The sequence below is a fragment of the Ylistrum balloti genome, unplaced genomic scaffold (assembly GCF_031769215.1).
Source record: "Ylistrum balloti isolate Yb309-2 unplaced genomic scaffold, AGI_CSIRO_Ybal_v1 Utg370094, whole genome shotgun sequence".
NCBI lineage: Eukaryota > Metazoa > Mollusca > Bivalvia > Pectinida > Pectinidae > Ylistrum > Ylistrum balloti.
The window spans coordinates 646,105-657,350 of NW_026782124.1; the positions used below are offsets into that span (position 1 = coordinate 646,105).

Here is an 11,246-nt window from a genome sequence, read left to right on the forward strand (position 1 = left end):
AGAAGTTTCGGGCTTTTTGACTCGTTAACGACCCATTTGTTTAGAAAATTTAAATTATTCCACTGAACATTTATGAATAAATAACCCAATACATTGTTCACTCAGCCATGCAGAGTGTTGAATGGATTGTCTCCCCTGCAAGATCGGTTACTGTCACGGTCACGAGCTTATCGAGGTCACACACACACACATCACACCACTAAAACGACGGTGTAAGCTGTGCGGAAGGAGTTGAATGGAAAATTGATAATGGATCGTCTAAAGAACATGCTCTTGTATTTAGAAGGCCCAAAAAATGTGGCTGACTTTCAGAAATTGTGTGGAATTGAAACATTGATACGGAAGGCAAATAGGCCTAATGGCTATGAGACTACCGATGTGAAGACTGAAAATGGCGACGCCGGTAAGCATTCGGACAATTGCGAATTGCGACAGAGAGATATACCTAACGGTTTCGCCAAGCAGGGCGATTGTTCAGAAAACAATTCCAATACATCACAAAATGAATTAATTTCAAATAGACTAAATGGAATTTGCCATCAAACCACAAATGGTTTTGTGAAAAATGGACATGTTCGAAATGGATTACAAACGAATGAATCAATGTTAAATAACAAAGACGAGGTAACGTATAGGATCCATAACAGATTGGTTCATTATCTGTTCCTATTTGGCGCCGCACTAGGGAACGAGCAGTTTTATTTGGTGTTTTTCCCATTTTTAATGTGGAATGTTGACTGTCGACTACTAAGACAAATGGTCATAGTGTGGCATGTCGGAATGTACCTCGGACAGGCAGCAAAGGATATATTCAGGAGACCCCGACCTGCATCACCACCTGTGGCGTATCTAGAGAAGAGATATGTCTCTGAATATGGCATGCCATCAACACATTCTACAGTGGGTGCTATCATCCCATTTTCAATATTGTATTTGACCCTCAATCAATATCAGGTAATTACATAGCCAGACTTGTCACAACAACTCAAAGTCTGCCTGTTTACACTCATTTATTCTTAACTGTTTACACATCTTTAGAAAAAAGGACTGATTAGGCTCATCAGTCTGGCCAGAAACAACCTTTTCATACAACGGGTCAAACAGGGATATAACAAAACAATACATCAAATAAAAATATGTAAATTTTTGAAATTAGAGATCAATATTGTATAGAAACAGTTAACTTTATCATTTATACATGGTTTTTACCTAAATTATATTTGACTCCTAAATTTATGATTTGGTGAAAAGAATTTTGAAAGCTGGTGTAACCCCTGTCATTGTAACATAAAGGTATGTCCATGTGAATAGGCAAGTTGCTAACAAGGAAATGTCTGTGTTGAAATTTAAAAAGTCACTTCCTGCCAATCCTGGCTTACATTACAATTAATTGATACTGAGTGTTGAAATTTTCTGGTCTATTTTATACTAATATTCCTTGGTTATCATATTACCTGGGTACATGGCTATATGTTATTCATGAATAGGGATATTTCCTGTCTCAAAGTTTTTGTGACCACTTCAGGAACTGGGCCCTGGCCCCATAGTTTTGAATGAGGAAAAATGAATAAAACAAAGATATTCAAATCTAATCATACTTCACAAGTTTATTCCTCTCCTGTATAGCTCATAATGCTTTCTAAGCATATATTGATTAGAGCTAGCTTACAGATCATGGCCTGGAAATACAGACATGTGAAATTGAGAGAATGTCCCATGCAAATTATGATTCATGAGCAACGTGATTCTCCCACTCCCCACTGATTTTTAACTTAAATGCTCCCATCAGTGATTTTCTCATCATTATTCTCTCCTACACACACTCACAATAAATTTAAATAAACCACATCAAGCCTATAGATAATCTCAAGATATTGAGAAGGTTAGATTAAAGAAATCAAACTATATGGTCAGCATTTACCAGATATAGAGCTATTGTTGTCGGGAATTAGGTACACAACTGTGAAAATATGTACTGGTGATGATGTCACATATGTATATAAAATGTTTACATTTACAACCTGGTTGTGTGGGCAACAGATTATATTTGGCATGGTCACATACGTATATAAAATGTTTACATTTACAACATGACTGTGTGGTCAATAGCTTACATTTGCCAAACTTACAGCTGTTCCTTTGCTCAGAGGTTGGAGATATTTTCTGAGGGTAAAGCTGTTTGTCAGTCCTGATGTTAGAACTATCTTTAGAGGGTAAATTTATTTGTCATTGATGTTGGAACTATTTTCTGAGGGTAAAGCTGTTTGTCAGTCCTGATGTTAGAACTATCTTTAGAGGGTAAATTTATTTGTCATTGATGTTGGAACTATTTTCTGAGGGTAAAGCTGTTTGTCAGTCCTGATGTTAGAACTATCTTTAGAGGGTAAATTTATTTGTCATCGATGTTGGAACTATTTTCTGAGGGTAAAGCTGTTTGTCAGTCCTGATGTTAGAACTATCTTTAGAGGGTAAATTTATTTGTCATCGATGTTGGAACTATTTTCTGAGGGTAAAGCTGTTTGTCAGTCCTGAGGTTAGAACTATTTTCTGAGTTTAAATCTGTTTGTCAGTAGTGATGTTGAAACTAAAGCCATTTGTTAGTACTGTTATGTACACATTCATATAAATAAATCTGTTTGTCTGTCCTGAAGTTAGGCTATTTTCTGAGTTTAAAACTGTTTGCCAGTCCTCAGAAAATGAAACTCCAACAGTGAATGGTTCACTGTCTTGATCAGTCCTCAGTGCTTTTGTAAAACACTTGACATTATACTTGGTAGCCAGTAGCATGATCATCTGCACCTGTCTTGATAATGTTAACAAATGTCTAAAACAGATGTCTGAGTGAGCTGCTTGAAAAAATAGTTTAACATTGATGCATTTATCTTAGTTTTGCTCTAAGTTGAAACTGCACAGACTGTAAGATCAATGTTTGCAGCTTTGGAAAACAATTGACAAGTTTATTCTCAAGCCAATTTTTGTACACTGTTTTCCAAAAATTATACTATTTGTTCATATTGTCAAGGATATCAACTCAAAGAAAGTTTTTCTTTTGACCAGTTTGTAGAAAAGTAGGAAATGAATACCTAGTAATTCTTTTTCATTTCATTTTGATTAACATATTATTGAAATGATTTACATCCAGTTTGAAGAATATTGTAATCAACAAATGTTATGAAAACAATGCTCCAGTTAAACAACATTGTCAAGATGATTGGTATAATAAATTGTAAAGAGTATAATACCTTCTGACAAGTGTATCATTTGAAGAAAAAAAATTTTTTAACTGAAGTGTGCTCATTTCATTTGTATGTTAAAATCAAATGTCAGTATTTTGAAAAAATCAAAGGAAGTTTGAGAACATCAGTTCTGCCATACATCTAGTGTGGCCATATTTTTCACAAAATTAGCACCTTGTTTGTAAATGGGATTTCCCAAATACATAGATGTAGGTTTAGTTGGTTATGAAGTCAGCTGTTACTATCTCAATATCACACAGTCATTGTTCGAAGAAAGTTTACCTGTAATCCATGTCTGACAGCAGCTGTTGTATCCACATGAGAATGATTGCAGTTTCATGGAATGTTTGCTGTGTTGTCTATGAAATGTTTTTGTGGCTGTAACTAATAAAATATTTTAAAAATGGACAAATTCCTGGAAATCTAAATTCAGCTCAGGTCTAGGTCTCTCAGTGCACCAATAACATAACATTTTCGATCCTATACAGAAGTCTCAGGTGTTTGAAACACTGTGTACTGAGAAATTTTCACCCCTGTTTAATTTTTGGGCTTTTTGTGCATGAACACATGATGAATTTAATATAAGGTGGATGGGTTGGGGGGTGGATGTGTGTTTCTCTTAATATGATCCTTTTATACAGTCACCAGAGAGTGAAATGAAAGTAAGGTGAATTCATGAATAATGGTACAAGGGTGAAAATATCCTAGTGTGAAAATATTTCTGTATACAATAGTCTCAAAAATCAACTTCCTATAGTTAGTGTGAAGTATTGATAGTGATGATACTATGTATACTGTACTACAACTGTTTGTTATTTAAAACTAAGATGTTATTTCACAGTAATAGTATTTAATCACAAAACATAGCTGCAACAATTGTCCTTTCTTTGTATACTTAGATATCCTGGTGAAACTGATGTATAAAATATCTTTCAATCAATACATGAACAGTAATAAATGTTAACACTAGAAATATTGTGATGTTCTATCAACATTTTATTTATATTGATGCAATTGATAAAAGAAAGAAAGCTGGAAAATTAAGAATTCAAAAGTAATACCCATGGTAATACCCAGTCTCCTCCTCTGTCTCCTCTAATGCTGAAGGTACCCTAGTAATACCCAGTCCCCTCCTCTGTCTCCTCTAATGTTGAAGGTACACTAGTAATACCCAGTCCCCTCCTCTGTCTCCTCTTATGCTGAAGGTACCCTAGTAATACCCAGTCTCCTCCTCTGTCTCCTCTACTGCTGATGTTACCCTAGTTATACCCAGTCTCCTCCTCTGTCTCCTCTACTGCTGAAGGTACCCTAGTAATACCCATTCTCCTCCTCTTTCCCCTTTAATGTTGATGTTACCCTAGTTATACCCAGTCTCCTCCTCTGTCTCCTCTACTGCTGAAGGTACCCTAGTTATACCCAGTCTCCTCCTCTGTCTCCACTTCTGCTGAAGGTACCCTAGTAATACCCAGTCTCCTCCTCTGTCCCCTCTAATGTTGATGTTATCCTGGTAATACCCAGTCTCCTCTGTCTCCTCTAATGCTGAAGGTACCCTAGTAATACCCAGTCTCCTCCTCTGTCTCCACTTCTGCTGAAGGTACCCTAGTAATACCCAGTCTCCTCCTCTGTCTCCACTTCTGCTGAAGGTACCCTAGTAATACCCAGTCTCCTCCTCTGTCCCCTCTAATGTTGATGTTATCCTGGTAATACCCAGTCTCCTCTGTCTCCTCTAATGCTGAAGGTACCCTAGTAATACCCAGTCTCCTCCTCTGTCTCCACTTCTGCTGAAGGTACCCTGGTAATACCCAGTCTCCCCTGTCTCCTCTAATGCTGAAGGTACCCTAGTAATACCCAGTCTCCTCCTCTGTCCCCTCTAATGTTGATGTTATCCTGGTAATACCCAGTCTCCTCTGTCTCCTCTAATGCTGAAGGTACCCTAGTAATACCCAGTCTCCTCCTCTGTCTCCACTTCTGCTGAAGGTACCCTGGTAATACCCAGTCTCCCCTGTCTCCTCTAATGCTGAAGGTACCCTAGTAATACCCAGTCCCCTCCTCTGTCCCCTCTAATGTTGATGTTACCCTAGTAATACCCAGTCTCCTCCTCTGTCTCCTCTACTGCTGAAGGTACCCAAGTAATACCCAGTCTCCTCTACTGCTGAAGGCAATCTAGTTATACCCAGTCTCCTCCTCTGTCTCCTCTACTGCTGATTTTACCCTAGTTATACCCAGTCTCCTCCTCTGTCTCCTCTACTGCTGAAGGTACCCAAGTAATACCCAGTCTCCTCTACTGCTGAAGGCAATCTAGTTATACCCAGTTTCCTCCTCTGTCTCCTCTACTGCTGATGTTACCCTAGTTATACCCAGTCTCCTCCTCTGTCTCCTCTACTGCTGATGTTACCCTAGTAATACCCAGTCTCCTCTACTGCTGAAGGCAATCTAGTTATACCCAGTCTCCTCCTCTGTCTCCTCTACTGCTGATGTTACCCTAGTAATACCGTTCTCCTCCTCTGTCCACACTGCTGCAGAAGTTATCACGATGAAATGCATAAAATACATCTCCTGCATAAACGCTATCTGGATACTTTCATGCTGGTAAAATAGTATCCAGATACTTTTTATGTTCCTGCTTAAATTTCATGTATCACAGTCCAGGACAAACATACAATAGCCCTCCCCTCAAATCTATTCCCCATCAGCTTAATTCTGTATACATCTGTCAAAAATGTACTCCTTGGATGCCTTTTTAGACACCTGTCTAAACTATACCCCATAACAAAAATCTTCAATGTTTAGGTTACCTAAGTCAAAGTTTCACGATGATCTATTACCGATCGCTTTTAATGTTTGGTTTTGTGCATCCGTAAACTTTTAAATTTTTTGACTTCTTTTCTAAAACCCCAGAACTGATTTCCATGAAATTTTGCAGAAACCTTCCCAGGCAAAAGATGATGCAAAACATCAGATTATATGGTCTTCACCCCAGGGGCCTGAGGGGTAGGGCAAAAAGCTGTTAGATTGACTCCAATTTCAAAAATCTTCTTCACAACACCCAGATATGGTAGAATCAAATGCTCTTCAGGGATGAAAGCTTATTAAAGTGCTTTACCAAAATTGTGAATTTCATGGCCTCAGGGTCTCACATTTCCACCTGGGGAGGAGGGAAATTTTACTTTAGCTTATATAGAAAGAGTTGCATTTTTAGCATAATTTTCAATGAAAATATTTCAAACTTGGTTAGAATTATGAGCAAAGGATGATAGCTTGATGTTATGCACATATTGATCCTGGCTGATCCCCAGTGGCTGATTGGCAGGGCCAAAAGGGATAGATTTGTCTCTAATTTCAAGTCTTACTTTCATCAATGTTGCAATTTCTTTTTGGTGACACTTAAACTTACCCTAGAACCTTTTATATTCAATATTGCTTATCTCAGGTGACTACCAAGGCCGCAAGGCCTTTTGTATTGTCACGTCCCCTAACAAGTTACCATATGGCTATTGTAAGACTAGGGAATGACTGTGAGTAGTGTAACCCATGCTGGGTCCTTCGCCTTTGGCTTCTAAGTAAAAAAAGTATGGATACACATTTGTATTTAAAATATATCTACACACATGACACAGCTGTCATCTACTCTGATCACATATATCTACATAAGCTATAGAGTTTTTATGTACCAAAAGTTTACACCGCCTATATACATGCATGTATCAGTAGAAAAATACTGCTGATATCAAAAATAAAATTACTAGGTTAATAACAAACAGACTTTTCTATTATTGCTTCAGGTATTAATGTGTTAATTGTTCCTGTGGGAAACTTGCCCTAAGGTTATTGTTTAAAGTTGATTGTATCCATTTAAGTCAAATGCAAAATATTTGGAATAGTTTTAACTGTAAATTGTACCAACTTATCTGTTAGAAATATCACAGTTGTATTTACATAGCTAAACTTTGGGTGACTTTATATAGGAAAGTGTACATGTACATTTAGTGTTCTTAAAATCCATATACACTGTCTCCTCTGGCTCAAGTGTCATCACTTGTGTGACTTTTATCTCAAGTAGTTTTACTAGTTTTCCATTGGTCATCATTCTGTAGACAGCATTGTATTTCTTAGTTTGTCCTTCTGTCTGTTATTCTGTCTGTCTTTCAGCCAATCTGATAGCCTATAAGTCTGTCCATTTGTCTGTCAGTCTGTCTCTCAGTCTGTTATTTCTCTCAGTCTTAGATTATTAATAATGGATATTCCATTTTTCACTTTTGCAACATGTATAAGCAGTGTCATTTTTAGCTGAATCAGATTTTCAAGATGGTCACTAGTTATTTTGCATTTTGACACTGAGGATTGTTCATTCTCAGTGCATGCCTCACTTTGTAGATGACATTTTTAATCATGTAGATATATTCATTTTATATAGCCAGAGTTTCTTCTGATCCTACATAATCTAGACTAGATATTTTGATGGACAGCTTCATACCAGAACATGGCCAGAGTTTCCTCAGCACCTTACACAAGACTTTAGATGTTTGGACAGATAGATCCCAGAAATAAGATATTTTGATGAATAGATCCATACCAGAAATTTCCTCTGTTTCCTACACATATATACATACAAAAGACCAGACAGTTTAGATATCTGGAATTGTCTGTCAAAATATCTGAACATCTGGTGTAAGAGACAGAGGGAACTCTGATGAATATTTTAAAGTGATATGGCTTCAGACAGTTGCTACAGATTGTACCAAAGACACAAATTGATACCATGTCTTAATACAGATTTAGAGAGGTAGAGTAGAGCCAAACAGTGAACCAATTGTGTCATGCAGCTGTTTCATTTCTCTGGGACTGGGCAGCAATACTAAGGGTCAAAATTTTGGAAGCCTAGGAGGTGACTGAAAAAAAATCCAAAATATTCAAAAGAAAATTCATAATCTAGATTGAGAGGTGCACTAGTCCATGATTTAATTGATTTCGATAATTTTCATATATCAAATCATTTTAGAACGTCAAGTATTTGTATATATTGAACTGGCCACTATTCAAATTGAATTAAAACGTGGCATCCAGGTTATGGAAAGCCTCGGAGACTAAAACTCCCCTAGTTATATAGGAGTGTCTACCTACATGAGTACTGTACCACTGATCCATTTCTTTTAATCTACCGTCTGGAGTGACTTATTCTTGGTAGACAGAATATTATTTGAACTGTTTCAAATATGAAATAAAACATGATTCAACTTTTTGTTTTTGCTTTCAGTACAACTTTACTTTTGGTCTAACTGTGGCCTTGGTGTGGACAATATTAGTGGGCTGTAGTCGAATCTATCTGGGGATGCATACAGCGCTGGTAAGTTGTCCAGGAACTGCATATCTCTCCAACTATAAGCCTGTGTCTAGTGATAAGCCCACCCTTATATAATCTATGTTTAGTAAATTGTGTCTTGTTGCTTTTTCAGCTGTTTTAATCAGTCTGTTCCCTGATCATGACTGGTTATAAGTAATGTGTTATCCCTAGAACTTATTACACACATACATTATACAGATATTCAGACAAAATCTATGTTTGAACAGGAGTTGAGTCGATAGTTTTTAAAGAATTGTTTTGATGAAAATTATTTAGAGACCGTTGATTTCATGCATTTTATTAGCCCACCATCTGATGAGTGTGAGCTATTAAGATTTTCTCTACGTTCGTGATCCGTGGTCCATCCATCTGTCCGTAAAGAATTTTTTTTTTATCACGATTTCTTGAGAAGTACTGAATGTATCTCTCTGAAATTTCACATATAGGTTCCCCTTGGTCTCTAGTTGTGCCTGTGTAATTTTGTAAGTGATCAGAATTACAAAATGGCGGAAAGGCAGCCTTCTTGGATTTTGTCTTTGAAAGTTTGTTATCCTTATTATTTCTTAAGGTTCTTGTTGGATCTTTCTTAAAGTTTATATGTAGGTTCCCCTTAGTCTCTAGTTGTGCCTATGTAATTTTGTAACTGATCAGAAAAGCAAAATGGCTAACAGACTGACATCTTAGATTTTGATTTTGAAAGTTTGTTATCACTATTTCTTAAGAACTACTGTATAGATCTTTCTCAAATTTCATGCATAGGGCTATTTACGTCCCTAGGTGTGCCTATTTGAGTTTGGGACTGATCAGAAAGCAAAATGGCTGCCAGGCAGCCATTTTTTATTTATCCTAGTAAAAATTGTTATTGCTATTTCTGAAGAAGTACTGAATGGATATCTCTCAAATTTTATACATATGTTCCCTTTGATCTCTCCTTGTGTTCGTTTGCTTTTGGAACTGGTCAGAAGAAACAAAATGGCTTCCAGGTGGCCATTTTGGATTTGGCAGGTAAAGATTATTATTTATTTCTGCAAAGGAATATTCAAATGTCTTATCATTAGGAGCAAAAATTGAGAAGAAAAAAGAAGGGTAAAGATTCAACTTTCAAGGAGCATATAAAGATCAAACAATAGTCAGCCTCATGATCCCTCTGGGATCTCTTGTTGAAATATAGATTTGAAATGTAAAGTTGTTTAGTGGGTTGTAGGACGAAATATAGATTTGAAATGTAAGGTTGTTTAGGTGTGTTGTAGGACGAAATATAAATTTGAAATGTAAGGTTGTTTAGGTGTGTTGAAGTACAAAATATGAATTTGAAATGTAAGGTTGTTTAGGTGTGTTGAAGTACAAAATATGAATTTGAAATGTAAGGATATTTTAGTAATTTTTTGTAGGATGAAACATAAACTTGAAATGTAAGGTTAATTTTGTGTCTTGTAGGATGTTATATGTGGGATCCTGACTGCTTGCATGATTATGCCAGTCCTACTGCCTCTGGTGGGGACATTCGACTATCTTCAGATTACTCACCCGCTTGCCCCACTGGTCACAGTGCTAGGATCCTTCATCCTCTGCTTCGTGTATCCACCTGTGAAGGAATGGAATACTGCTCGAGGAGACACCGCCACAGTGCATGGTATAGGGAGTGGCATTTCCTTTGGATGTTGGTTACATTACAATCTGGGTTTAATGTATGCTGTGCCTTCTGGAGCTCCCTATGCAATCAAGTTCCCAACAGTAGAATGGGTTGCACTAAGCTTGGTGCGGATTGCCGTGGGTGCCTCACTCATTGCGGTAGGCAGACATTTCGCAAAGAGGGGAGCTTTAAGATTCCTGTGTTACATGTACGGGCAAGACAGAAACAATATTCAAGTTCAGCGACAAATGAAAGTGGAAACTCCGCAGAAGTTCTTCACCTATTTCACAATCTCTGTGGGAGCTGCTTTTATAGCACCGGCTATGTTTAGAACCTTCGGTATCCACAGAGAGGCTTTCTTTACTGAATTCTAGTGTCTCTAATTTATATGTCAGAAAAAATGCACTCATGGTGGTCATCACATATTTAGATGTTATATAACCCAATTGAACAGTTTTACAACCGCTTAGATTTTTTTGCTTATTTTAATACAACTATTAAAAATGCTTGGAGGTATGAAGAACAAAAGCTACAAATGACATTGGTCAAAGGGAGATAAGCACCTCAAACAAGTTGATGGCTGAACTCGTACAGAAATGTTTTGTAAATAAATACCTATGGATATGTATGTTTTTATTGTGGTGTTCATTGAAGGTTTTTTTTTTTTTTTTTTTAAAGATTTTGATATCAATTGCAGTACACCACATTATTTTAAGAAATTTTCAAACGAAATATCAAGATAGAAAATTATTCCAGCAATATATTTTATTTAGTAAACATACATTCTGTTATGGTTTCTTGAGATATCAAATACTTTTTCAGTGTATTGGTTAACTAGAAAGTGGGAAAAGTTAAAACGTTTTGTAAATGTTTCCAGTGTTCCCCATGTCTAGAACTGTTTCCATAGTATTTGTAGATTGTGTTTACGTGGGTACAACCCAGTATCAATTTTAGACTTTTCTTCCTGTGATATACTCATTTTAATCTTAATATGGTTATCAGGGTCACAGTATCTACATGTTTATTGCTATTATAA

At 36.8% G+C, this 11,246-nt stretch overlaps 1 protein-coding gene across 1 annotated transcript; it reads left to right on the forward strand.

Annotated features, from left to right (window-relative positions):
• Positions 1-249: 249 nt before the first annotated feature.
• LOC132549976 (sphingosine-1-phosphate phosphatase 2-like) lies at positions 250-10,960 on the forward strand. The gene is made up of 3 exons (XM_060213971.1): positions 250-954; positions 8,491-8,580; positions 10,015-10,960. The coding sequence occupies exons 1-3, from the start codon at positions 250-252 to the stop codon at positions 10,582-10,584; spliced, it is 1,365 nt and encodes a 454-aa protein (XP_060069954.1). The 3' UTR covers positions 10,585-10,960.
• Positions 10,961-11,246: the final 286 nt, after the last annotated feature.

What these genes read in the sequence shown, in the direction of transcription:
- LOC132549976 (XM_060213971.1), top strand. Translation starts at nt 250, where the DNA reads ATGGATCGTCTAAAGAACATGCTCTTGTATTTAGAAGGCCCAAAAAAT. An exon ending in TGACCCTCAATCAATATCAG is followed by an intron (nt 955 to 8,490) that starts GTAATTACATAG and finishes TTTTGCTTTCAG; the next exon opens with TACAACTTTACTTTTGGTCT. An exon ending in TGGGGATGCATACAGCGCTG is followed by an intron (nt 8,581 to 10,014) that starts GTAAGTTGTCCA and finishes TGTGTCTTGTAG; the next exon opens with GATGTTATATGTGGGATCCT.